Source organism: Lactuca sativa, chromosome 9 (genome assembly GCF_002870075.4).
Source record: "Lactuca sativa cultivar Salinas chromosome 9, Lsat_Salinas_v11, whole genome shotgun sequence".
Lineage (NCBI taxonomy): Eukaryota > Viridiplantae > Streptophyta > Magnoliopsida > Asterales > Asteraceae > Lactuca > Lactuca sativa.
Window position 1 is genome coordinate 34,794,127 of NC_056631.2, and position 25,287 is coordinate 34,819,413.

The 25,287-nt window shown below is 38.5% G+C and overlaps 1 protein-coding gene across 1 annotated transcript; it reads left to right on the forward strand.

Annotated features, from left to right (window-relative positions):
- The first annotated feature begins 13,521 nt into the window (after window positions 1-13,521).
- On the forward strand, window positions 13,522-13,973 carry LOC111879468 (uncharacterized). Its single transcript, XM_023875939.2, has 2 exons — window positions 13,522-13,848; window positions 13,935-13,973. Exons 1-2 carry the CDS (start codon window positions 13,522-13,524, stop codon window positions 13,971-13,973), a joined length of 366 nt encoding a protein of 121 aa, XP_023731707.2.
- Window positions 13,974-25,287: the final 11,314 nt, after the last annotated feature.

Genomic DNA, 25,287 nt, shown 5'->3' on the forward strand with positions numbered 1-25,287 from the left:
CATCGGCAGCTATGGGCTTAGTGCATATTGAATAAACGTTGGTAGCTATGGACTTAGTACCTATTAGATAAACGTTGGTAGCTATGGGCTTAGTACCTATTAGATAAACACTGGTAGCTATGGATTTAGTACCCGATGAATGAACTTTAGCAGCTATGGAATTAGTGCTTTACGAACGAGCATTGGCAGCTATGGACTTAGTGTCTGTCATATAAACCCTGGAATCAATGGACTTCAGAATGAACGAATGCAGGATAGATGACTCTTAGGGTAGACCTTAAGAGTAAGGAAGATAATGGGGATGGGTAATTAGGTTGATTGTTTGATGTTTAAACATAATAATTAAAGTATTATAGGTTGAAAACCTTACGTACTCACTGGGTTTTCCAACCTGACCCACTCAAACTTATTTGTATCACAAATGTCGATATAAAGTTACATTACACTGAGAGATTAAAGAGATGTAGATCATTAGTGTAAATGAATGTAAGTTCTGTTTATGCTTATGTTTCTGTATTGATGATGACATCCCAAATGTTTTAAAATGAACAAAAATACATTTCTTCGGAAATGTTTTGATAACGTATTTATCATGTTTTTCTGGGAACAAATTTCACAACATTTTATTAAAAGTGGTACTCTGATTTTTATAAAGCATAAACAAAATCGGTCTTTTCTGGCCGTGAAAATAGGGATGTCACAATCGATGAAGACAATTACAAAGTTGTCGAGGAACGGTTGGCAGACTTGGTTCATTAGGTCCATAAATGTTGCGAGTGCATTTGTTAGACCAAAGGGCATTACTACAAACTCGAAATGGCCGTAGCGAGTTCGGAAACCTGTCTTGGGTACATCTTCTTCTCGGTCCCGTAGTTGGTGGTATCCGAATCTTAGATCTATTTTGGAAAAGTAACTGGCTCCTTGAAGCTGGTCAAATAGATCATCAATCCGAGGGAGGGGGTATCGGTTGTTGATGGCGAGCTTGTTTAATTCCCGATAGTTGATGCACATTCGGAAAGATCCATCCTTCTTTTTGAAATGCAACACTGTAGCTCCCCAGGGTGAGAAGCTCGGTCTTATGAATCCTTTGTCTAGCAATTCACTCAATTGGCTAGATAGTTCTTGCATTTCTGCAAGGGCCAATCTATACGACGATTTAGCAATCGGTGTGGCTCCTGGTAGTAAGTCAATTCGAAATTCGAGCTGTCGCTCAGGGGGTATTCCTGGGAGGTCTTCCGGAAATACGTATGGAAAGTCACGCACCTCCGGAATATCCTTGATGTTCTTTTCCTCTTTCAGTTTGTCCGCTACGTGAGCTAGAAAGGCCTGATTCTTTTTATACAGGCACTTTTGTGCCTTGATGCACGAGATAAGGTGGAGCTTTGCACTGGGTTTATTGTCATAGATAATTAGTGTTTCGTTGGTGGGTAGGTGAAGGCGAACGGCCTTCTCGTGGCACATAATATTGGCATAGTGGGGGCTTAACCGATCTATACCGATGATCACATCAAAACTTCTAATGTTAACCGGCATCAAGTTTATTTGAAACGAGTGATTATTTAGTGTTAATGTGCACTCTATGAAAATGTCTTTGGTTGTTTCAGTTTTCCCATTAGCCATTTCCACCGTGAAGGCTTCGCTTAGCTTTTGGGGGTTTTGATTTAGCATGTGTTTGACTTTATGACTCACGAAACTTCGTTCAGCCCCACTATCGAATAAAATGCATGCATGAGTGTTGTTGAGGGGAAACGTACCAGTGACTATAGCCGGATCTTGCACCGCCTCCCCCTGTCCCATTGTTAGGATCCTGACTGATCCCCCTGCACCTTGATAGTTGGCTTTGGGGCAGTTTTGCTTATAATGGTTAGTTTCCCCACATCCATAGCATGCTCGACTGGCCCTGACATTGTTGGGTTGGGGGTTGTTTTGTTGGCTGAGATCTGCAATATTGGGCAGTGTGCCCTTTACGATTGCAATTGGTGCATTGTAAGTCTCGGCATGCGCTACTTTGCTGGAAATTGCATTTATCACACTTGGGTAGAGAACCCACGTAAGGCCTTGCAGTTTTTGGTGTGGTTGAGGTTGGTGCAGCTGGAGTTGGTGTGATCTGAGTGGTAGCAGCATGGTCTGCTATAGTTTGATGCTTCTTAGATGATTCCTGATTCTGTCGCCTTTTTCTTTTGTTTCCCTGATTGCTTTTGTTTTTGTCCTTCTTCTTTGTTTCAGCACTGGAAGTCTTCGCGCCCTTTCCATCCCCGCGGTCGTATAACTTTTGTGCCAGGCGCTTGGCACTATCGAAGGTCGAGGGGTTCGCAGCGATCACGTTCCCCTGGATTGGAGGTGTTAACCCCAAAATAAAGCGCTCAATCTTTTTGCTTTCGGAAGTTATCATTCCTGAGCATAAGAGTGCGAGTTCACTAAACCGAGCAATGTATCCTTCGATGCCAGAGTTTTGTATGGTAAAATTCCACAGTTCCTGCTCAAGCTTTTGTACATCGCCTCGGGGACAATATTCATCCGGCATCATCATTTTGAGATCCTCCCATGACATGGCATTTGCAACCGGGAGAGTAAGGGATTTAATGTGGCCATTCCACCACGAAAGAGCCCTGTCAGCAAAGGTACAAGCGGAAAATCTAACTTTGCTCTCCTCTGGACACCCACAAATCTCGAACACCGACTTGATATTTTCGATCCAGCGGGTGAGGTCTATTACACCTCCACTTCTGTTGAAAGACTTCGGTTTTGCATTGGTGAAGTCTTCGTATGTGTAGGTTATTTGGGGTCCTTGGTTACCCCCATGGTTGTAACTTCTTGTCCCATTTCCGTTACCACCTTCATTAGTGTCGTGGTTAATGTGTGCTAAAGTTGTCGTAACCACAGCCGAGACTGCCGCCTGGAAAACAGCAGAGTTCATCTCCGTAGGCGGCGGCGGTGGTGGTGGTGGTGGTGGTGCTGCTGTAGCGTTTTTGTGGATATATCTTCTTGGCATTTCCTGCTATGAGACAGGATCGACGATGAGTTTATGAATCTTTTTGTTTCTAACGGTTACGGTGGATAGATTGTACTTTTAATTGAACTGTATTATGTCAAATATACATAAAGAGAGAGAAAATAGCAGATAACAACATCACAAATAAAACATAGAACCGTTTCATTACTGATAAATTTTGTAGTACAATACATGAAAATTGACATTTGAAAGGTCTACAGTACATAAAGAATAATAATCTGCCAGCATAATGACCTTACAAGTAGTGTAATCACTTAATCGTAGGGTCAGTCCTACATACATAAAGTAAAATAAAATAGATTCCCATCGATAGTAGCGGTGAGTAGGATGAGTCCTACTCGTGGCGGGAGGTATCTGGTGGTGTTGATGACGAAGTGGAAGCGCCCTGGAGACTGGCTAGCTTGCGTTCGATGACTCGCATCCTCGCCTCAAGTGCGGCCTGTCGCTCATAATAGTCCCTCACTATGTCCTGGGTCTGCCTCTCAGTGCGTTCCACCGCGGCTCTCATCACATCCATCTGATCGGCGGTGGCCTGGGCCTGCTCACCAATATCCCTGGTCCGTCTGACCATCACCAGAAGGGTTCGGTCCACTGACCCTCCATGTCTGAGGTCTAAAAATCCCTGCTCCATGCCAAACGGCGGACGCAAACCTTGCTGCCTGCTCCACCTCCATATACCGTGTGCCCACGGGGGCATAGGGCCATTGGGGCCCATCCGATGTGCGGGCACCCTAGCCATGTAAGGTAGGTCAATGACTTCGTACTTCGCGTCCGAGTCATCCTCTTCCTCCTCGTCATCCTCATTGACTTCCTCGTCAATTTCTTTTTCTTTCGGGTCTTCCATGGGCTCTTCTTTTGGATCCTCCTCCGACTCTTCCTCTAGTCATCCCCCATTCCCATGATTGGGGAAGTAGGGGTCTCCAGGAAGATGAAAAACAGACAGAGCGTCTGTATGAGAATATGAGTACACAAGGAGATATAAGAAAATATATGAAGACTCCACATAATGCCAAAATACTCATATAGTATTTTTAATTGTTTATGCTCGGTTCCTTAAATCTTTTGGGTATTAGGTTGGTAAGTTTTAGATTCATTGTCCACTCCGATCTCTCCCAAACACATGTTGGTCGTATTTTGAATAAATATATTTGATCCGGCTATATTTATCCCCAATACGATTACATAACTGCATGGGTTTAATAGCGATGTCCACCTCTTCTAAAGACTTCTAAATTGTTTCTTATTATTATTTTTTCATGGTGTTTTAGTCCCATTGTATTTATAGTTGCATATCTTGTTTGGTTAGATATGCTAGTTCACTATAAAGTTGGATCTGATACCAATCTATTACACCCCCGAACTGGGACGGCGGAAATGTCCAGGGGCGGGTGACTTCATCTTGTAAGATCATAACAATTAAATATAAATGAAAATAGCAACCATCATCATCATACATTAATGATATCAGCATGCATTGATTACATCATTGTGTTTGTTTACGAAATACATCCAAAATAACATAATGTATGATAATTCAAAAATACAACAATTATCCAAATTCCTTAGCTGCCAACCTGCTTATTGAGTCCCTGAGAATACAAGTCGTTTTGAAAAGCGTCAACATAGAATGTTGGTGAGTTCATAAGCATGTTTGTAGGAAAACTTTGTAATAGTTTGTAAACTTCCAGAAAATCCAATAGTTTCTTGTAAAAATAGTTCGTGAGTCTCGTTTCAAATCATGTATAATTGCATGTGTATTCTTTGTTTATCTTGTTTGAGAATATATAGAGAGTGATTCCAAGAAAATCCTATATTTTCTGTTATACGAAAAGTTGTAGTCCTAAGACCCGAGTGGTGAATTTAGATGCAAAATAGTCAACACATAGTTTTGTACTTCGTAAAATGAGTAGAGTATATGTTTTACGTAATTTTTTATATAATATTGTCATTCTCTATGTGAGTCATTTCAACCATACTAATATGACGAGAACGTCTGTCTTGACGTTCTTCAGGTGTCGGTTTCTAAAGATAGTTGTCACCCTAAACTGGCTTGTCTAGCTGTAGCGAATAGCTCATGTGCGGGGGTGTCAACCCCGTATAGATCTATACACAATATCCCATTCTCCCTCCAGGAGACTCTGATTATAAGTTACAGGACTTACGATGTACAGTAGGTAGGTACGAGTGAAGGAGCGTCTCACAAGAGCCTTAACGGAATTTATGCGAATATTGAATTCTATTATTTAACGTTATAGATAATGTTACTAGTGTATATTTTCGACTACAATTGTAAGTGCCAAAAATAGCCATTTTTACCATAAGTGTCAAAAATAGCCCATTTTTACCATTGTTGTCAAAAATAGCCCAAATTTTCAAAATTGTCAACAAATGACTCAATTTTACTAAAATTGTCAATAAAGGCCCAATTTTACTAAAACTGTCAATAAAGGCCCAATTTTACTAAAATTGTTAATAAACGCCCAACTTTACTAAAATTGTCGCATAAGGTCCATTTTTACCCAAATTATCATAAAAGCCCCATTATACTGAAATTATCATATAAAGCCCATTTTTACCATAATTACCATAAACGGCCCATTTTTACCAACTGTTTATAAATGATTATTTTCCAAGATTTCATAACCAATCTTTGTTTAAACATATTCTTGGACTAATCCTTGTGGTTTTTAACATGCATCAAGTGAAAACATTATTCACCTAGAAAGTAGTTTTCATTTTTAACAACATATCAAGTTAACTATGTTCCAATAACTTGAGATTCAACCAAAATCTCGAGTTCATGGACTTTTAGCACGATTTCACAACATTTCAACACACATAACATGTAAAACATACACATTCAAGCAAGTATACAAAGATTTTACACAAGACCTTGACTTATATCCCCCCCCCCCCAAAGAAGGAAAACTCGAAAACAAGGGGTATAAAGCTCACCTTGGGGGCTTTTCCGTTTATAGAGGAAGAGGAAGGAGGTTTTCGGCCCTAGCTTGCTTCTTGAGGAGATTTGTGAAGTTATGGTGTTCTAAGAGCATAATCACGAAAATGAAGTGGTATGAGGAAAGATTTTTAGTGTAAGCTTGGAATAGAACTATAGAGTTTATCAAAAACATACCAAGTTACGGAGCTTGAAGAAGACTTTCTTGTAAACACACACACACACACAAAACCTACAAAATTTGAAGAAAGAGATGAGAGAGTTTTTTGAGTGTTGAGAAAAAATAAGCTAAGAGTTTGAGTTTGGAAATGAAAAGTGGAGAGGGAATGGTGGTGGTGCTTGGCCGATGAAGGGGGAGAAGGGGGTGATAGGGTTGACTTTAGTTATGTTTGATGTGAGTTGCTTAGATACATGAAGGGTAATGCATGGTTATATGAAGTGTAAATTTGAGGCGACATCATATTTATCCTATGTAGTCTTTTTTTTATTAAATGGGCTAACCGATCGGCCCAAAGGAGAAAGCGGAAAAAAAGGATTTTTGGGATTGAAGGGAAACTGAGAACACCCTAGGCACAATAGCGTTTTCGGTTGGCACAAGTTTTTGGGCTTGGATTGGGCCCAAAATGGTTTCGGCCCAATAATAGGTCCAAAAGAAATGGATTGGGTTCAATAAGGATTTTTGGTTTAGAGAGAGGGCCCAATAGAGATTTTTGGCCCATTAGGGCCCAAAGAACGGTCTTTGGTCTAATGAGACTCTAAGTGAAGGCTTTCAACCCAAAAGGGCCCATTAGAGGGTTTTTGGCCCCAAATATTTCCTAATAGAGGTTTTCGGCCCATTAGGGCCCAATAGGAGAGGCTTGGCCCAAATAGGGGCTTGGGCCGAGAAGGCTTGGGCTAAGGTCCAAAGTTGAGTGGACATAGCTTATTGGGTTAGGTTTTGGGCTTTCGCGACGAGGTTTCGACTAAATTCAAAATTTTTGGATGTATAAACTTAGATAGCAATGACGTCGATTTATACTACACGTAGTGTTACATAGTTACACAAAGAAACTATCTTGTACATGGATAAGAAAATTAGCCCTAATCTGCTAGTTGTGACAGATACCGGGCGAGGCCTGGTGGAGAGCGAGGGCCCAATATGTGACTTATGTATGTGTGGTATGTGGTATCTTGGGAACTCACTAGGCTTTGTGCTTACAGTTTTCAATTTATGTTTCAGGTACTTCGGTTTTCAAATGGAAGAGCTCGGGATGATTGCAGAGCACACACCATTCGATTCCGCAGTTGTGGTTTACTCTAATAACGATGGTGTATTGATAAAACTGATTACTTTGGATTTTATGGCAATGATATGGTTTGTGGCTTTATTAGTCTAAAAATGAAATAATTTATAGTCTTATTTTTGGGATGTTACAGATGTATTCTTGGACTCTTTGAGACTTAAAGTTTAGATATTGGTTGTTTGGACCATCCTAATGGATAAAGTTGGAAACTTTATCTATTATGAAACTATTAAGTACCACCAAGGTCTACCATTGTGTATGTGTGTATGTTTATCAAATTTTAGTGTGTTGAGTTGAAGGTGAGTGGGAGAGAGACAATGCTTCGAATGAGGAAACCAAATGGACCAAGTATCTTTTTTAATTTTATATATATATATATATATATATATATATATATATATATATATATATATATTTAAATCATTAATGATATATTGGTAATTTTACATGACCCTAACCCTTACTTTTTAACATATTCAAATGGATGTCTCACATAATGATTATTGGTGTAACAACTTTTGGTTGAATTTGACCATTGATGCGCGGAGAAGGTGATCTCTATCCATAGGCTTCTGCCACAGAAGATTCTAATGCCACATCTTTCTTTGGAGGTCAATAGCTTAACCAATCGGGAAATGCGATGAGATGAATTCTATCTCTCCCTCCAACACCAGACTGTGGACATTAAAAAAATGTTTCATAAGAACCATTTTAAGGAAAAAATAAATCATAAGCACCATTTGTGAAATTTTGTCAATTATAAATTTTCTATGAAAAATATATTAAAATTATGTATGATCATTCTTTATTTTGCAATATCGTGATTGTAAGATCGAATCGGGGTCGTTAAATCCTAGAAGAAATAGTTTAAAACATAAAAAATACATATAACAAATCAGTTAATCGTTTAGTTAATAATAAATAGTTTAAAACATATAAAATACATATTTAGTTAATAATAAATAGTTTAAAACATAGAAAATACATCTTCAATACAACCGTTAACAATAATTAATTAATTATAAGTTTTGAAGTGTTCATAGTATGTTCGGCAAAACTAGTTGAAAGTTCTATTTTTTTATTTATATGTAAGTGTTAGAAAAAAGTAGTTGAAAACTTTTAAAACATGTAAAATTATATAAAAAGACTTATCTAAAACACACCATTAATTTTAAAAAATGATAATTAAGTCAATTTGCAAAATTATAAAATGTTTTTTTTGTTAAACTTTACTTGAAGTAGCTTTTGGATTTAGAGTTTTTGTTTTAGCTAAAAGCTAAAAACTCCTACTTCCAAATGAAACTTTTTTTTCGAGGTTTTTTTCAAAATAAAATACTAGGAATTATATATATATATATATATATATATATATATATATATATATATATATATATATATATATATATATATATATATATATATAACAACAACAACAACAACAACAACGATCATACCTCCGATCCTAAAAAAAAGATCCTAATGATTACCAAGATAAAATCATATGAGAAACACAACTTTTTTTACTAAAAAAAACTAGCAACTTAATAATATGTAGAAATATGTTCTTTATATTTTTTAAGGATAATTCTGTATATACCCTATTAAACATCAAAATATCATATTTTGTCCAGCATAATTTTTAAATATCATATTTACCCTTCTAAACTTTCAAAATATCGAATTTGCCCAAAATATGTATTTTATAATATTTTATAATCATTCTAAATATTCTTTATCAATCGACTATTATACCCTTTTCTTCCTAAGTATTTTTTTTTTTGCATACCTTTCCATTTCCATTTTAGGAAAAGATCCTTCTCGATTATTTAATACTTCCTTTACAAGTTCATATCCTCTTTAATAAATTAAAGTTTTTTTTGTTACTTGTCACACTCTCATTCAGTATGTCAAATGTCATTTTGTGGTTATTTTGAATTAGTTTTTTTTTCCACATGTCATTTTATTAGTTTTTCTATTTTATTAAATTCCACATAATATTTTAATATAATAATTGCAATAAAAATAGCAGTAAATGAATATTAATTTCACTAATAAACTTATCTTTTAATTTTAAAATTCCCAAAATTAAAGCTTATTAGTTTCTTTTCTTTATTAAAATTATTTGTTTAAATTTAAAAGATAAAAACATTTTCATTATAATAAATCATTATTTTTCTTATTTTCTTATAAATTCAAAGTTCTCAAATATTTTGGTATTTGTGTTTCATTTTTTTTTTAAAATCAACACATGTAATACATGGGTCTCACAACTAGTTTTACAACAAAAAATTGTCTTGTGAACTATGTGTATTTGCAAAATTCATGTTTACAAAAAAAATATTGTGTAATCTAAGTCAATATTGTTTATGTCTAGAAATAAAATTTAACATATGGCTAAATTCTTGCAAATATATTGTATAATATATCGATTGACTAGCCCATGGATTGGTTTGTCATCGCAATGATTACTCTAGTGTTTACACGATAAAATTCATTGAGGAGAACTTTGATTCCTTGGGATTTCATCTTCGTTTGTATGCTAATTCATTATTGGTTGTATGCTAATGGGATTCGGGATTCCACAATGCGTTATTAAGAAATGTAAGGAGGGTTTGAAGAAGATATAGACACCATGTGATTATTATGAAAGCCACAGTTTTGGAAAGTATTCTGATTTTGAGAAAGACGTGTGATGTATTATTGATTGGGAGGGTAAAATAGTAAACTTGTAAATGCAATGATTTTAAAGGATTATTTAATATTAAAAGGTAAGGATTTGAGTAAATATAATATTTTATAAACTTATATAAAATAAATTTGATATTTAGAAATTAAATTAAATAAATATGATATTTTAATTTTTAGAAATGATATATATAAAATTCACCATTTTTATTTATATTTTATTTGTCCATAAAGATATTGTAGATTTTCATGTTAAAAAATGATTATTATAATTTATCTGCAATTGAAAGTAATTCGAAAGGTAGAGCACTACAAACATCATTGGTTCCTAATGCAACATACTCACTCTATATGCCACCCACTATGTATTATATATAACATAAATTGTGAGTAGCCTTACCAACAGTTATTTTTCCCATTCAGATTTTCGCCACCAAACTTTCCACTTTCGGACTTTTGCCCCCTTATTTCCATTTGTTGACATTTACTACCTTATTTTCATGACAAAATTTCACGTTGGTCCCTGTAGTTTACACAATATCGCACTTTGAGGACTTTCTAGCAAAAAGTCACGCGAATGGTCCTTAAGGTTTCATTTAATTGCGCGATTGGTCCTTGACCCTAACCCCGTCATTTTTGAGCCGTTAGTGAAGGAGTAAATTTGTCTTTTCATCTTGCAGTCACTCTAATAATCGATCATTATGCACATAATATACGCATGAACTCTGTAATTAAGTACAAAGATCATCTTCCTCAGCTACCCATTACCCTTTCGCATTCATCTTCGTCTTCTCCAACAGAACACAAGGCAGAGGATCATTTGTCGATTGAAAACGATAATGGTGTTAACGTTATGGTCACTTCGTTCCAAACACACTAAAGCATCAAATTATGATTTGGAAATGATATACCGTAAGTGACTTACTAAAGTGATCTTTGATTTTCTCGATTTGATATTATGCCCAAATTGTTGAAATTTTTTTTGTTATTCTTTATTTCAGAGGGAATAAGCAACTATTTCACTCTGAAAATCCATCATGGTGGGATATTCACGAAAAGCCCTGGGAGAAGGTACGTAGATGGAACAATAGACTATGTTGACTTCGTAGATATTGACGTTTTCTCTGTGCATGAGTTGGATACAATGGTTCGAGAAATAGAGTACGTAGAAGGGCAAACTTTGTATTATCATTTTCTTATTCCAGAAGTAGAGTTGGACTTTGGTCTGTTACCTCTAGGAAATGATGGGGATGTGCATGTATTGTCAAATTATGTGGAAAAAAAAAACCTTTTAAGTATCTACATAGAGCATGGGCATACAAGGGTTAACAGTTATTTTTTGTCCCCCACCAAGGTTATTATTGAGGAGTTGGTTACTGATGTATCCCCTGAACTAGATAGGAACCAAAAGAAGGGAAAAGTTGTTGGGTCTTCTAGGAAAAAATTAGACTACTCCCAGTCCATTGTGCCATATGGAACATTTGATGGACCTTCACAAGTGATACAGGATAGTGAGCCAGTTATGGATGATGAGCCAGTTATGACTGATGAGCCAGTTTTGAATGATGAACCAGTTATGAATGATGAACCAGATTTGAATGATGAACCAGTTATGAATGATGTACCTGTTATGAATGATGTGCCAATCATAGATGACCAATATGATGAGCCAGTTATGAATAATGATCCAGTTGTAGATGATGAATATGATTGTGAGGATAGTGCAGATGAAAGTGATTTTGATAGTCAGCATGATGCAAAAAAAAATAGTGTTTGATGAGGAACATTTGATAGATGATGTGGAGGTGAACATGATCAACTTCTGTAGTGTACTTGATGAAGACATTGACTTGGGCCAGCTTGATCCGACAAACAATAATACTAAGGAACATGAAGACATTGAAGATGAACCTTTAGAAGTCTTAGACAATGATGTATTTGAGTCATTTGCTAATGAAAAAGAGCCTAGGAAGAAATTGTTAAGGTCCATTCTAAAACCAGTTGCTTGTTCATCTGGTGAGGTTCACACTAAAGCTTTTAAGATTGGTCAGACGTTCAAGGAAAAGGAAAAAATAAGAGAAGTTATTGCCAACTACTCTGTAAAAGAAAGGAGGGATCTACATTATGTAAAGAATGACAAGACAAGAGTTAGGGTAAAGTGTAGGGGTATTGTTCCTGAATTGACTGGTGACAATAATAAAGATAGGGGCAATTTAGTACTTTCCAAGAAAACAACTTGTCCATGGGTTCTTTTTATATCTAGGGCAGATGAGAAAGAACTTTGGACTGTCAAAACATACGAAGATTCTCATTCTTGTTTGCAAACAAGGACAGTGAGGGCTTGTTCATCTAAGTTTCTAGCTAACAACATATTGCATCAAGTTGAAAGTAACCCCAAGATCCCTACACGTGCTTTACAAGAGGAGTTAGTACAGAGGTATTCACTTTCAATATCAAAGATGAAAGTATTTCGGGCCAAAGCTATGGCAAAACAATATGTTTATGGTGATTATGAAAAGCAGTACGGTGTTTTGAGAGAATATGCCATGGAATTGAAGTCAAAGAATCCAGGAACAACTGTGAAGATAGATGTCGAAACTGAACCCAATGTGTGTTCTGAGACAAGGATCTTCAAACGGATATATATATATATATATATATATATATATATATATATATATATATATATATATATATATATATGCTTAGGTCCATTAAAGGAGGGATTTAAAAAAGGTTTGAGGGATTTTCTTGGATTTGATGGTACGTTTTTGAAGGGTCCCTTTCCAGGACAAATTCTTACTGCAGTTGGGCTTGATTCGAACAATGGCATTTACCCAGTTGCATATGCCATCGTAGAGACTGAAAATATTAACTCTTGGACATGGTTTTTGGAACACTTGGGTGATGACTTAGATTTGAATTCTTCATCTAACTTCACTTTCATTTCAGATCGGCAAAAGGTACCCTCTAACTTTTTATTCACTTTTACTTTTTTTTATTATTTCATTTACTAACTTATTTTAATTGTACTCACAGGGAATCTTGGCTGCAATAGAGAAGTTATTTCCATCAGCTGAGCAAAGGTTCTGTTTAAGACATGTGTATGACAACATGAAATTGAAACACAAAGGAGATGAATTGAGGGAAGCAGTATGGTGTTGTGGAAAAGCATACAACATACCAAAATTTAATAGGGCTATGGAGAAACTGAAAAAGCTTAACCCAGAAGCACATGAGTCGTTAAGTAAAATTCCTGCAAAACACTGGGCAAGATCCCATTTCTCTGGTAAGTATCATACTCTTTTCACTAACATATTTCATAACTGATTTCAGTAATTAATTGTTTGGTTTTATATATAGGAAGGGCATTGACTGATAGTTTAACAAATAACTTGTGTGAGGTATTTAACTCCAAGCTAGATGAGGCAAGGGACAAGCCTATAATCACTTGTTTGGAATATATTAGAGAATAACTCACAAAGAGAATAGTAAATGTTCATAAGGTGCTAGACAAATGCAAAGGTTCTCTAAGTACAACTGCAACAACAATCTTAGAAAACACTAAGACAGAGGCAAGTAAGATGAGGGTTCTATTTAATGGAGCTGATAAATATCAAGTGACTGGTCTATGGATGGAGCAGTATGTTGTGAATTTGAAAGAGAGGAGTTGCACTTGCAGGAAATGGGACATTACAGGTATTCCATGCCAGCATGCTATTGTTGCAATGTATGATAAGATGCAGAATGGGTCAGAATGTGGAGATCCTGAGGCTTGGGTGAGCAAATGTTACTGGCTCAGTACATGGAATGCTATGTACCAACACACAATTGACCCAATAAATGGAAGGAGCATGTGGCCTAGATCTGATTGTCCAACAACCTTTCTCCCACCCAAACATCACAAACAGGTTTGTTGTCATACATGTTTTGTTTAATTTAACTTGAAACTATTTAATAAAATTGTTAATATGTAACCATATGAATTTGTTTATAGGTTGGTAGGCCAAAGAAAAAAAAGGAAGAGGGCAGTTGATGAGCCAACTCAAAGTACCAAGTTAAGTAGGAAACACTTGACAGTCACTTGTAGCAAATGCCACAACAAAGGTCACAATGCTAGGACTTGCAAGGGACAGGGAGGTCCTAGTGAAGCTGGATAGGGGGTGGACAAAAGAAGGGAAAACATGTTGTAGCTTAGTTTGTATTTCTAAGTAATCTTTTGCTATTATGTCTAATTAAAGTTAGAACATGTTTACTAAGTTTGGTTATGGTATGTCAGTCAAAACAACTACTTTTGATAGGTCTTTTGGGTATTCTATGTTTGTAACATGATATTACACTTACATGCATTATGGTTAATGGTAATGCTACTCTGGTAATTAGTTTTTTGGCTATGTTACTGCACTTTAATAATCAACATTACACTTACATGCAATCAAATTGACAATTTCCTTCCTTGCTAATATAATATCCATCACATTAAAACAAAACATCAAACATACATTACATATTATATCTGTTACATTTTCTTGTCTCAACATTACATACAATCATAGGGAAAATCCTTCAAAAGCTATGAAAAAAATGGGACCAAAACACAGATTCCAAGTTATAGATTTCCCCCCCAAATGCTTCTTGATTTTTTACTTGAAAAGGTAACACACCATGAAAAACAACCAACTCATACAAAGTAGCCATTTCACCATCATCAATCTTGCTTCGAGATTGTTTCTTCCACGCAACAACCCCGGAATCACAACAGTTGACCTAGGGCACATGGGAGGGTCGAACCATCCAAAAAAGCTGCATGTTCCTCCTAACCTTGAGCATGACCAAAATCGACGACCTGGGTTCAAGTCAGTCCACGATGTCACCAAAATCGCCGGCCTTCCACAGTGGCATATCACCATCTTCTTCAATTTTGGAATAGAATGTGAGTAGGGAGGGAAGAACAGAGGCAAGGAACGAGAAGTAGAAGGATACAAAGGCGGACCTTAAGTTATATACTCTGATGCACAACAAGATGAAAAGACCAATTTACCCCTTCACTAACGGCTCAAAAATGACGGGGTTAGGGTCAAGGACCAATCGCGCAATTAAATGAAACCTTAAGGATCATTCGCGTGACTTTTTGCTAGAAAGTCCTCAAAGTGCGATATTGTGTAAACCACAGGGACCAATCGTGAAATTTTGTCTATTTTCATTTATTGACGTTTAAGTCCCTTTGTGAACAGTTTATTTATGCTCATTCAGACTTTGGCTATAGTGGTTTGTGGCATTGACATTTTGGTCCCTTCACCGCCCATTACCCCCAATCAAATTTGTTGCTTCCACCATTTTTTTTTTGTGTTCTAAATTCCTCCACCGCTGTTCTCATTGCCTCTTTTTTTTCCTATATTTGTTCCTCGCTTCCCACCGCCTTCTTTTTTCTATCATCTTTGGTTCTCCCTCCACCCCGTCAGATACTCACCACAATCAAGTCGTTGATTTCCCTGATGTTTCTTAAGTCGTCAGACCAGCACTACCACCTACATCTTTCTATCTAGGGTTCGTCCATGCTCTAGCGTAGCAAACTACAGACGACGGTCGGATAAAGAAACAGAAATATAAAAATTTCAAGATTCGTCTCTTTGCTATCTTCTTCCCAACTGTTAGATTTTTTTCTCGACGGCTTAATTTTTCACGTGATTGTTGATTTCGTTCTTCATCTACTTATTTCCTTCATTTCTTTTTCTATTTAGTCGGTAGTAATCTGAATGTGGTGTTCATGTGTAGGATATGAAGGATATGTATGGCGCAGGGATAGGGGACGAGAACGACGGGGTGGAGGAATGCCAGTCAAAACGTCGCCTCCTTTATGTTTGGTGGTTGATGACGTGAAGAAGGTGGTCTAGACTATAGAAGATTGGTTTCAATTTTATTCTTGATCAGGTGTGATGGTGTCACCAGACCCGTACTCCAGGTATTCAATGAAAATCCCAGTAGAAGTAGATAATGTTTAAAAACAACATTTTAACATTTTGGCCTTCAAGTGATTGCTTATGTTCTTCTCTCCAAACCCAAATTCAATTTATCTCTTTTTTTCATCCACTTTCGATCTTTTGGACATCTCAATCTTATATTTATGATCCAAATAATAAATATTAGTGATTATATTTTATATTTATTTGATGATTGTTTTCTTATTTAGCTTTAATATCCTGAAATTGAAGGCCTAGTAGACCTAGACACCGATTTATGTCATCCTTTCAGCAGGTATGCCACGTATTTTTATGGTTCGGAAATTACGACTTTGTTTTTGAGAATTGATAGAATCCGGTGTGATTTAGAAAGTAGCTTAAAGGTGTTTGCTTCATATAGTGATGATAACGAAAGATATGGTGGTAAGCAAACAGTGAATTAAAATCACAATCGGAGGTTTTAGTGAAGATAGATAACAAAAATGGGGTTCCGTTGAGAGTCGTATATTACTTAAAGGATAAAAAATTGCTTGTGTATAACCACATTCCTGTTGGTAGCTTTTGTGATCTTTTCCATGTTAACTACTTAACATTTTTCTCACTACATTTTCAATTATTTATTCATTTTTATTGATTTATCGCACCAAAAAAATGTACAACTATGTGATCCTTACACCAAAGAACAACTGCAACTAACCCCTGCAAGTTGGACTTACTTTTGCTGGTGAATATGTGGTTGGTCTGTGTTTGCTATTGTGGCCATGGAAGAAAATTCGTAATAAATTAAAGTTATAAGTTATGTCGGCAAATTGGTTTTAGGTTGCTAATTGGTTTCAATTTTATGTTATTCAGGTTTTGTAATAAAATAAAAGATGTATCAAGACAAGTAGGTAGTTTGGAAGGCGGATATGGACCTCTACGAGATTGTCAGCACATCAACATTCGACGAGAGGTGTTGAGTCGACCCCTATGAGTTTCCATAGCTGACGAGCGAGCGGTGTATGCTACTGACGTGATTCGAGGATGTGTACTCGAGATCTTCGGTGTTGAGTTCCCGATAGATCTGGTCCCGATTGCGATGGGAGACATTTGCATTATATTGGGCATGGATTTGTTGAGCCGATTTGGGGCGGTTATAGACTGCGAGAGGCAGATGGTGACGATACGAGACCCTAGTGGGGGAGTGCTGATTGTATATGGCGAGGGTACCTGAAGTGGGTCAGCATTTTGTTTGGCTGCCAGAGCGAGACAGAGTTTACAACAGGGCTGCAGCGGGTTTTTAGCTTATGTGATGGATACGCGAGTGACCGCTGAGAGGCCGAGTTCGGTTGATGATGTTCCGATAGTGCGTGAGTTCCCGGATGTTTTTCCAGAGGTTTGCCGGGTGTGCCTCCCGAGAGGAAGGTAGAGTTCCGCATCGATTTGGTTCTGGGGGCAGCACCTATCGCCAAGGCGCATTATCGCCTTGCGCTGCCAGAGATGCAGGAGTTATCCTCGTAGCTACAGGAGCTGCTGGGGAAGGGGTTTATTCGACCGAGTAGCTTGTTGTGGGGAGCGCCGATCCTTTTTGTCAAGAAAAAGGATGGTTCACACCGGATGTGCATTGATTACCGGGAGTTGAACAAGTTGACGGTCAAGAACCGTTATCCATTAACGAGGATCGATGATCTGTTCGATCAGTTATAGGGAGCATTTTGGTTCTCCAAGATAGACATGAGGTCTGGATATCACCAGATGAGGGTGCGTGATGAGGATATTCAGAAGACGGCGTTTAGGACTCATTATGGACACTACGAGTTCGTGGTGATGCCTTTCGGGCTCACCAATGCACCAGCAACGTTCATGGATCTCATGAACAGATTATTTAGACCGATGTTGGATAGATCGGTGATTGTGTTTATAGACGATATCCTGGTGTATTCGAGATCTAGAGAGCAACATGAGGAGCACCTAAGAGAGATTCTCATAGTTTTTAGGTCAGAGAGGCTTTACACCAAATTCTCCAAGTGTGATTTCTGGTTATGAGAGGTCCAGTTATTGGGACACCTCGTCAACCAGAATGGGATACTGGTCGATCCGGCCAAGATTAAGGCGGTTATGAGCTGGCAGGTGCCGAGATCCCCCACCGAGATCAGGAGTTTTCTAAGGTTGGCCGACTACTATCGGAGATTTATCAAGGATTTCTCCAAGATTGTCGTGCCTCTCACCAAGATGACCCGGAAGGGCGCTGCTTTTACGTGGGGTCCAGAGCAGTAGACCTCGTTTGAGACTCTTCGCCAGAGGCTGTGCGAAGCCCTGGTGTTAGCCCTTCCAAAGGGAATGGAGGATTTCGTGGTGTATTGTAACGCATCGATATTGGGGTTGGGTGCGGTGCTTATGCAGAGAGGGCACGTGATAGCGTACGCAACGAGGCAGCTGAAGCCTCACGAGGCGAGCTATCCCACCTGCGATTTAGAGTTAGGGGCGGTGGTGTTCGCCCTAAAGATATGGTGCCATTGTTTGTATGGGGTTCGGTGTACCATATACACGGACCATAAGAGTTTGAAGTATCTGATGGATCAGCGCAACCTAAATATGCGCCAGAGGAGATGGTTGGATGTAGTAAAGGATTATGATTGTGAGATCTTGTACCACCCGGGCAAGGCTAATGTGGTAGCCGATGCCCTGAGTCGTAGGGTGGAGGATGCCCCGATTCGAGATATTTATATGAGGATGACGATGATGACTCCGGTATTGGATACCATCCGAGAGGCCCAGGTAGAGGCTGTGAAACCGAAGAACCGCAAGAGAGAGTGGGTGATTGGTCAGGTATCTGAGTTTGTTACCGATAGCCGGGGGCTTATGACCTTTCAAGGTCGGATGTGGGTGCCATTTATGGGCGGGGAATGTACCATCCTGATGGAGGAGGCACACAGATCGAGGTTCTCGATCCATCCCGGGGCCACTAAGATGTATTTGGACCTGAAGAGAGAGTATTGGTGGTCCTGTATGAAGAGGGATGTGGTGTGGTTTGTTGAGAGGTGCTTGACCTGTCGCAAGGTTAAGGCCGAGCACCAACGTCCGCATGGAAAGTTGCAGCCACTCGAGGTTCCCCAATGGAAGTGGGAACAAATTTCCATGGATTTTATCACCAAATTGCTGAGGACCGCGAGGGGTGTCGATGCAATTTGGATGATCGTTGACCGGCTGACGAAGAGCGCTCACTTCCTTGTTATCAGCGAGAGCTCTTCCACAGAGAGACTGGAAGAGATGTAAGTGAGAGAGGTGGTATCACGGCACGGAGTACCGATCTCAATTGTGTCAGATCGAGATGTACGTTTCACTTCCAGATTCTGGAAGAAATTCCATGAGGAGTTGGGTACGAGCTTGCATTTCAGCACCGCTTACCACCCACAGACGGAAGGACAGAGTGAGCAGATAATTCAGACGCTCGAGGACATGCTTCGAGCATGTGTGTTGGACTTTGGGGGAAGTTGGGACACGTATTTGCCATTGGTTGAGTTTTCCTATAACAACAACCACCATTCGAGTATTGGTATGCCTCCCTTCGAGTTGTTATATGGGAGGAGATGTCGGACTCCCATATGCTGGGGAGAGGTGGGGCAACGAGTGATGGATAGCACTGAGATAGTACTTCAAACAACTGAGCAGATACAGCAGGTCAGAAAAAGGTTGTTGACAGCTCAGAGTCGCCAGAAAAGTTATGCGGCAAGGCGACGATCAGAGCTCGAGTTTCAGGTTGGTGACTTCATACTCCTGAAGGTATCTCCTTGGAAAGGAGTGATCCGATTCAGGAAGAGGGGCAAGTTGGGGCCCCGGTACATTGGTCCTTTCAGAGTGACCGCAAGGGTGGGCAGGGTAGCGTATCAAATAGAGCTACATGCGGAGTTGAGCCAGATACATGATACCTTCCACGTGTCTCAGTTGAGGAAGTGTATAGCCGACGAGTCGGCGGTAGTGCCACTAGAGGATATACAGGTGGATGCGAGCCTGAATTATGTTTAGAGGCCGATCGCGATCCTGGATCAGAGGATCAAGGTTCTAAGGAACAAGGAGGTGCCCCTGGTTCAGGTCCAGTGGCAACATCGGAGAGGGTCCGAACTGACTTGGGAGCCGGAGTTGGAGATGCGGGCGCAGCACCCAGGGTTGTTTGCAGAGCGAGACTTCGAGGGCGAAGTCTGATTCTATTAGGGGAGAATTGTAACATCAATAATTCCAAGTATCAAATGTTCATTATTTATTTGTGTCAAGAAGAGGGACTCGACGAGTTGACGCCTAGACTCGTCAAGTAGGATCGTGATTGCTGACTGGATTTAATGAATGGACTCGACGAGTTGGTGAGTCGACTCAACGAGTCCGCGCTGTGGACATAAACCTTAAATCCTTGGTCCCGAGCCCTATTTAAAGGCACTTATGGCCTTCATTTGCAGCTACCATCGCAGAGAGAGAAACCCCATCGAGCTTGAGTGTGTAGAGCGAGAGAGAGAAGGCCATTTGAGCTTTTGGTGTGATTTTGCAAGAAAGGAGAAGAGCTCCAGCAAGAAGGGTCAAAGGAGGTTGCTATTCTGAGTTAGCCAAGCAAGAAGTTTCATCTTGAGGTACCAAAACGGACTCCTCTTTCTCTCTTTTGTATGGATTTCATTATTTGGGGTTAGGGCTTGAATCATTCCTTTTTAGGGTTTTGGATGCCTCAAACCCCCCTCATTCGAGTTGTGTTAAAGATATGGACCCTTTTAGGTCCAGGAAGTCCCAAGCATCCAGCTTTATGCATTTCCAATGGAGTTTTGAACCTAGGTTGCCATTTTAGGAGTTATTTCACCAAAAAGAGCCTTATGAGTGTTGCATGAGTATAAAGGTTAAACCTTTACATGACCTTCGAGTGTTTAAAGGTCAAATCTATAAGTTAGAGAAGCAGATCTGACCTCAGAAGGTCATTTGAGTATGGCTATGGAAGGAACTCGTCGAGTCCATAATAGAACTCGACGAGTCGAGTCGGGGTTGCCCCGCGATTCATGACCAGAGGTAACCCGTCGAGTGGAAGGTTCACTCGACGATTCGAGTGAAGCCTTAGAAGGATTAGGAGGACATGTTGGACTCGCCGAGTCACCCGAGTGCACTCGACGAGTCGGGTCAAAGTTTGACCGTTGACTGGAGTTGACTTCAGTTGACCTTAGGGTTATGGTCAAGCTGGTTCATGAGAGATCGGGGAGGGGTAGAATGGTCTTCTACCTATCCTTTGGAAGTAAGGACATGAGAAGGTATTGATTAGAAATGTTATTATGTGAATAGGAGGAGGCTAGGTCGGGTTATCAAGCACGAGAGGTTATCCGACATCGTACGAGGTGAGTCTTCTCACTATACTTTACCTAGAGTGGTAATTATGTGTGACCGGAAGGTCTTATGTGCTACGAGTAGAATGCGATGTATGCTGTTATATGATATGTATGTGCTATGTATGGTTTGAATAGTATGGTATGGACCGGAAGGTCATTATGATATGGACCGGAAGGTCAATAGTGTATGGACCGGAAGGTCATCAGGGTAGGGCCGGAAGGTCTACCCGAGTCGTGGAGCCGGAAGGTCCACTGAGACACATTAGCTGGAAGGCATCATAGATCTATAGCCTCGAGTGGCTAATTGTTATGTATGTGGTATTTTGGGGAACTCACTAAGCTTTTATGCTTACCGTTTGCGTGATATGTGTTTCAGGTACCAATGAGGATCGCGGGAAGGCGTCAGCATGATCTGTACACACTAGAAGAAGAGTTGTTGGAGATTCTGGCATTTGTTATTATTATGACATTTGACATTATGAGATTTTGAGAACTATTTTATGAGTTATGGTTGTCATTTTTAAAAATGAAAAATGCTTTTAAATTTTTACGTTGTTACACATGGCCAACTCGTTGACTCGTCTCCTAGACTCGACGAGTTTGCTCGGTAACAGAAAAGGTTGGGGGACCACGACCCAACTCGCTGAGTTGGATGAACAAATCATCGAGTCCCCCTTAGTCTAAATCCATTCAGTCACTTCCAATAGAGTTCAATTCCTCCAAACCATAGATCTGGTCCCCTAGGACTAAGTTACCACGTAAAGTTGCTAACCTTACGTTCATGCATGGTGTCATGAAGCTAGAAACACCAAAACTAAGCTATATAAGAGGTCTAGGGCATGGGGAAGGGCCAAGGCTAGATAAAGATGGAAACTTTAAGCCTCATAAGCTCATGAGTGCCTAGATCTGAAGTCATAACTTCATAATACCCTCAAATCCTGAAAATGACTTCAATATGGCCCAAACGTGACAACATACTACCCTAAATGAAGATCTAAGTAATAGAAAGCCAAGGTATCAACTTTATACCTCTGATGATTCAGAAATGCAGCTCAAACTCCGGATCTACTTGATGGGTTTTATGCATAAGAAACAATCTTATGTGCTCATTCAAACCCTAATGCTTGGATCTAAGTTTCTCTATTGTACATGCTTTGAATCCAAGACTAATAAACTTAGATCTAACATATTATGAGCTGAATAAGGGTTTATAGAATTACCTTTGATTGTTATATTGCAATAACAATCAATTCCTTGCTTGAATTGGCTTCAAAAGCTTAGTGCCTCAAGTGCTGCACCTCTAATGGAGTCACAAACACCATATGCAACTTGGATGAAGAGGAGAAGAGAGGAGGCTACCCAAAAACGACTAGAAACCCTAGAGAATCAGTTGTCCACGTTTTTGGAGCCTAAGGGGTCCTTTATATACTTGTGTGGGCAGCTAGGGTTTCAGTCAAAACCCTAATGGACAGCTTAAACTCTAAGCAGCCCATGGAACCTTCTGGATAAGGCCATGGACGAAAATATGATGGGCTTTCATCATAATTTCGTTCACCCCTTATTCCTTTAGGACTACTTAGCCCAATAACTCAATTATCCAATAATTGTAGTCCAGTCCCCTAAATTTAATTAATCTCTTTTAGCCACAAAATTAATTATCAATTAATTCTTGACTAATACTAATTAAACAATATGATTTCTCCTTTAATATATTATTCTCATAATATATTAATAAATCATATTTAAACCTTTCTCTCCTTAAATCATCCTACATATTGCTATGGTGAAGGCAACCCAAAAGGACCATGCTCATAATCGGGTCAAGTACATACCAAAATAGTTATGGACTTAGACACTAATCCAACAGTCTCCCACTTGGATAAGTCTAATAACTATTTTCCGTATGACTTCAGAACCTAATCAGCAATCGTAGCTTTCAAAGCCGCTGTCAACTCTGATCTTATCAGATAGCGTGTCCTCTAGATAAGGGATTATATATTCCTCCATTCTCAAGATATCGTATAGACAAAAGACATGAATTTCAATCATTCTCTCTATACTGTTTCCCGACTTCCGATTTATGACGACTGATAACAGACTACAATTGAACACATCAACTTAGTCCCGGCTTGGCCAAGCGCTTAGGTGCATCACTAAATCATCGAGAGGCCCACAGATATCGCTTTTATCCCACTTAAGGTAAAAGGAATGGATAAACTTCGACTCAAATGCTCGCTTGCATTTATTGATCAAATCACATACAACAATAAGTTTTATAACACCAAGTTACTGGTGCGTTTACTTATTATAAATGTGCAACCGACCAACAAATAACAACTCACACGTCTCGGTTTCAAGAATATATAATGTTATCGTCTCACTAATCACTCGTGATAAATCCCTGAAGTGATCCAAGTGATCGTGGGTTTAATCCAATACTCTAATCTTATCAAAGCACTCATGAACTCTGCAGCAAACTTGTGCTATGTCTAAACACTTCAGACAATCTACAGACAGATTCATGACAGTCTTTATTCATACCTACTCCCAACGTATGACCGACTGTGGATGTTTGAATAACCTAGTTATTATGGAAGTCAAAACATGCAAACTGAAACATGATAATAATACTTAATCCTATATGGTCCCAAACCTGTGAGAGTAAATAAAACACTTCTATTTATCCATCATATTGATTACTCATTATTTATCATTTAATGTTTTAGATAATCAACTTATAACTTGAATTACACCAACAAATGTCCCATACTCTAAGCATGCACACTTTGTTTCCTATGGTCTATACTTTGTGAAATAGAACAATTGAAAAACCTTTTCAATGATGCTCATTTCACAATTCCCAATCCTTATCATTAGTGTAAGAACACAAGGTTCTTGCCACTACTAGAATATGCTAGATTCTGACATTTTACGCAACGATCCTTTCGTAAAGTCATAGCACAAAAGTCACCAAGACTTGACCAATGAAATTACAAAGTACTCTATCTCAAATTGTTACTAGACAATTCTATAGACGTGAAGTCTCACATTCAAAGTACATTCCTTTGAACATCCTTCTTGCATAAAAGTTTCTAATCTAGACATAGATTCTCAATATCCAATTCCCAATATGGAAACATTTCCACATTTGCCATATGACAACTCATTCTTAATAGAATCTTATCTATTAATAATAATGTCGATATGGTCCATCCAATATCATACTCCCAACTACTCACAAGCAACCAATCCTCAGCGAACTTTGGATCGTCCTTTTATAGTTGTTTAATTATTTTAGTCAAAACAAATTCTAGTCCTTTTTCCCTCTTAATGCGCTAGACATTTGGAAAAATTTTAGAATGGTAAATATTATAGCATTTGCAATCGATCCTATACCCGAAGCGTATGGGACACGATGCATAATGTCTTACATAAAGATATGATACTTTACCAATCTTTTGCCATAATATTTTATGTGTCATGTTCTCACAATTCGAACTATGAAGAGGGATGCCGTAATCATAATCGAATTTTAAGAACACACAATCTATCCTTTGACTGAAAATGTTAAAATTTCTCCATCTAAGCTTTAGATTTTGAAACGAAGTATAATATTCTCTCCCTTAATTATATCAAAACAACTCTTCAACCCATGCAACTTTGCAAATTGAATCTTTGTTTTTCTATAATTAATATTGCTAACTTGCAATACTCGCCATAATAATCATACAAGCATAACACTTATGCTCCCACTATCATGATGATTATTATCATATAAGCATAACACTTATGCTCCCACTAGCTTTGACATGTATTCAGAAAACAAATGAACTTTCAGAAAACAATGCCTATTGAATTTCTGGAATTCATATTTCTAATACCAGATGCTTCGATAAGCCTTTATCTAGGCTTCTTAACCTTATACACTTTTGTCTTAGATAGCTCATATGTGTGTTTAAACAATTCAGAACTTATGTTACTAAGTTCCAAATGTTCAAACTAATTGCCAAATCTCACAATTCGAACTATGCAAAGGGATGTCGTAACCATAATCGAA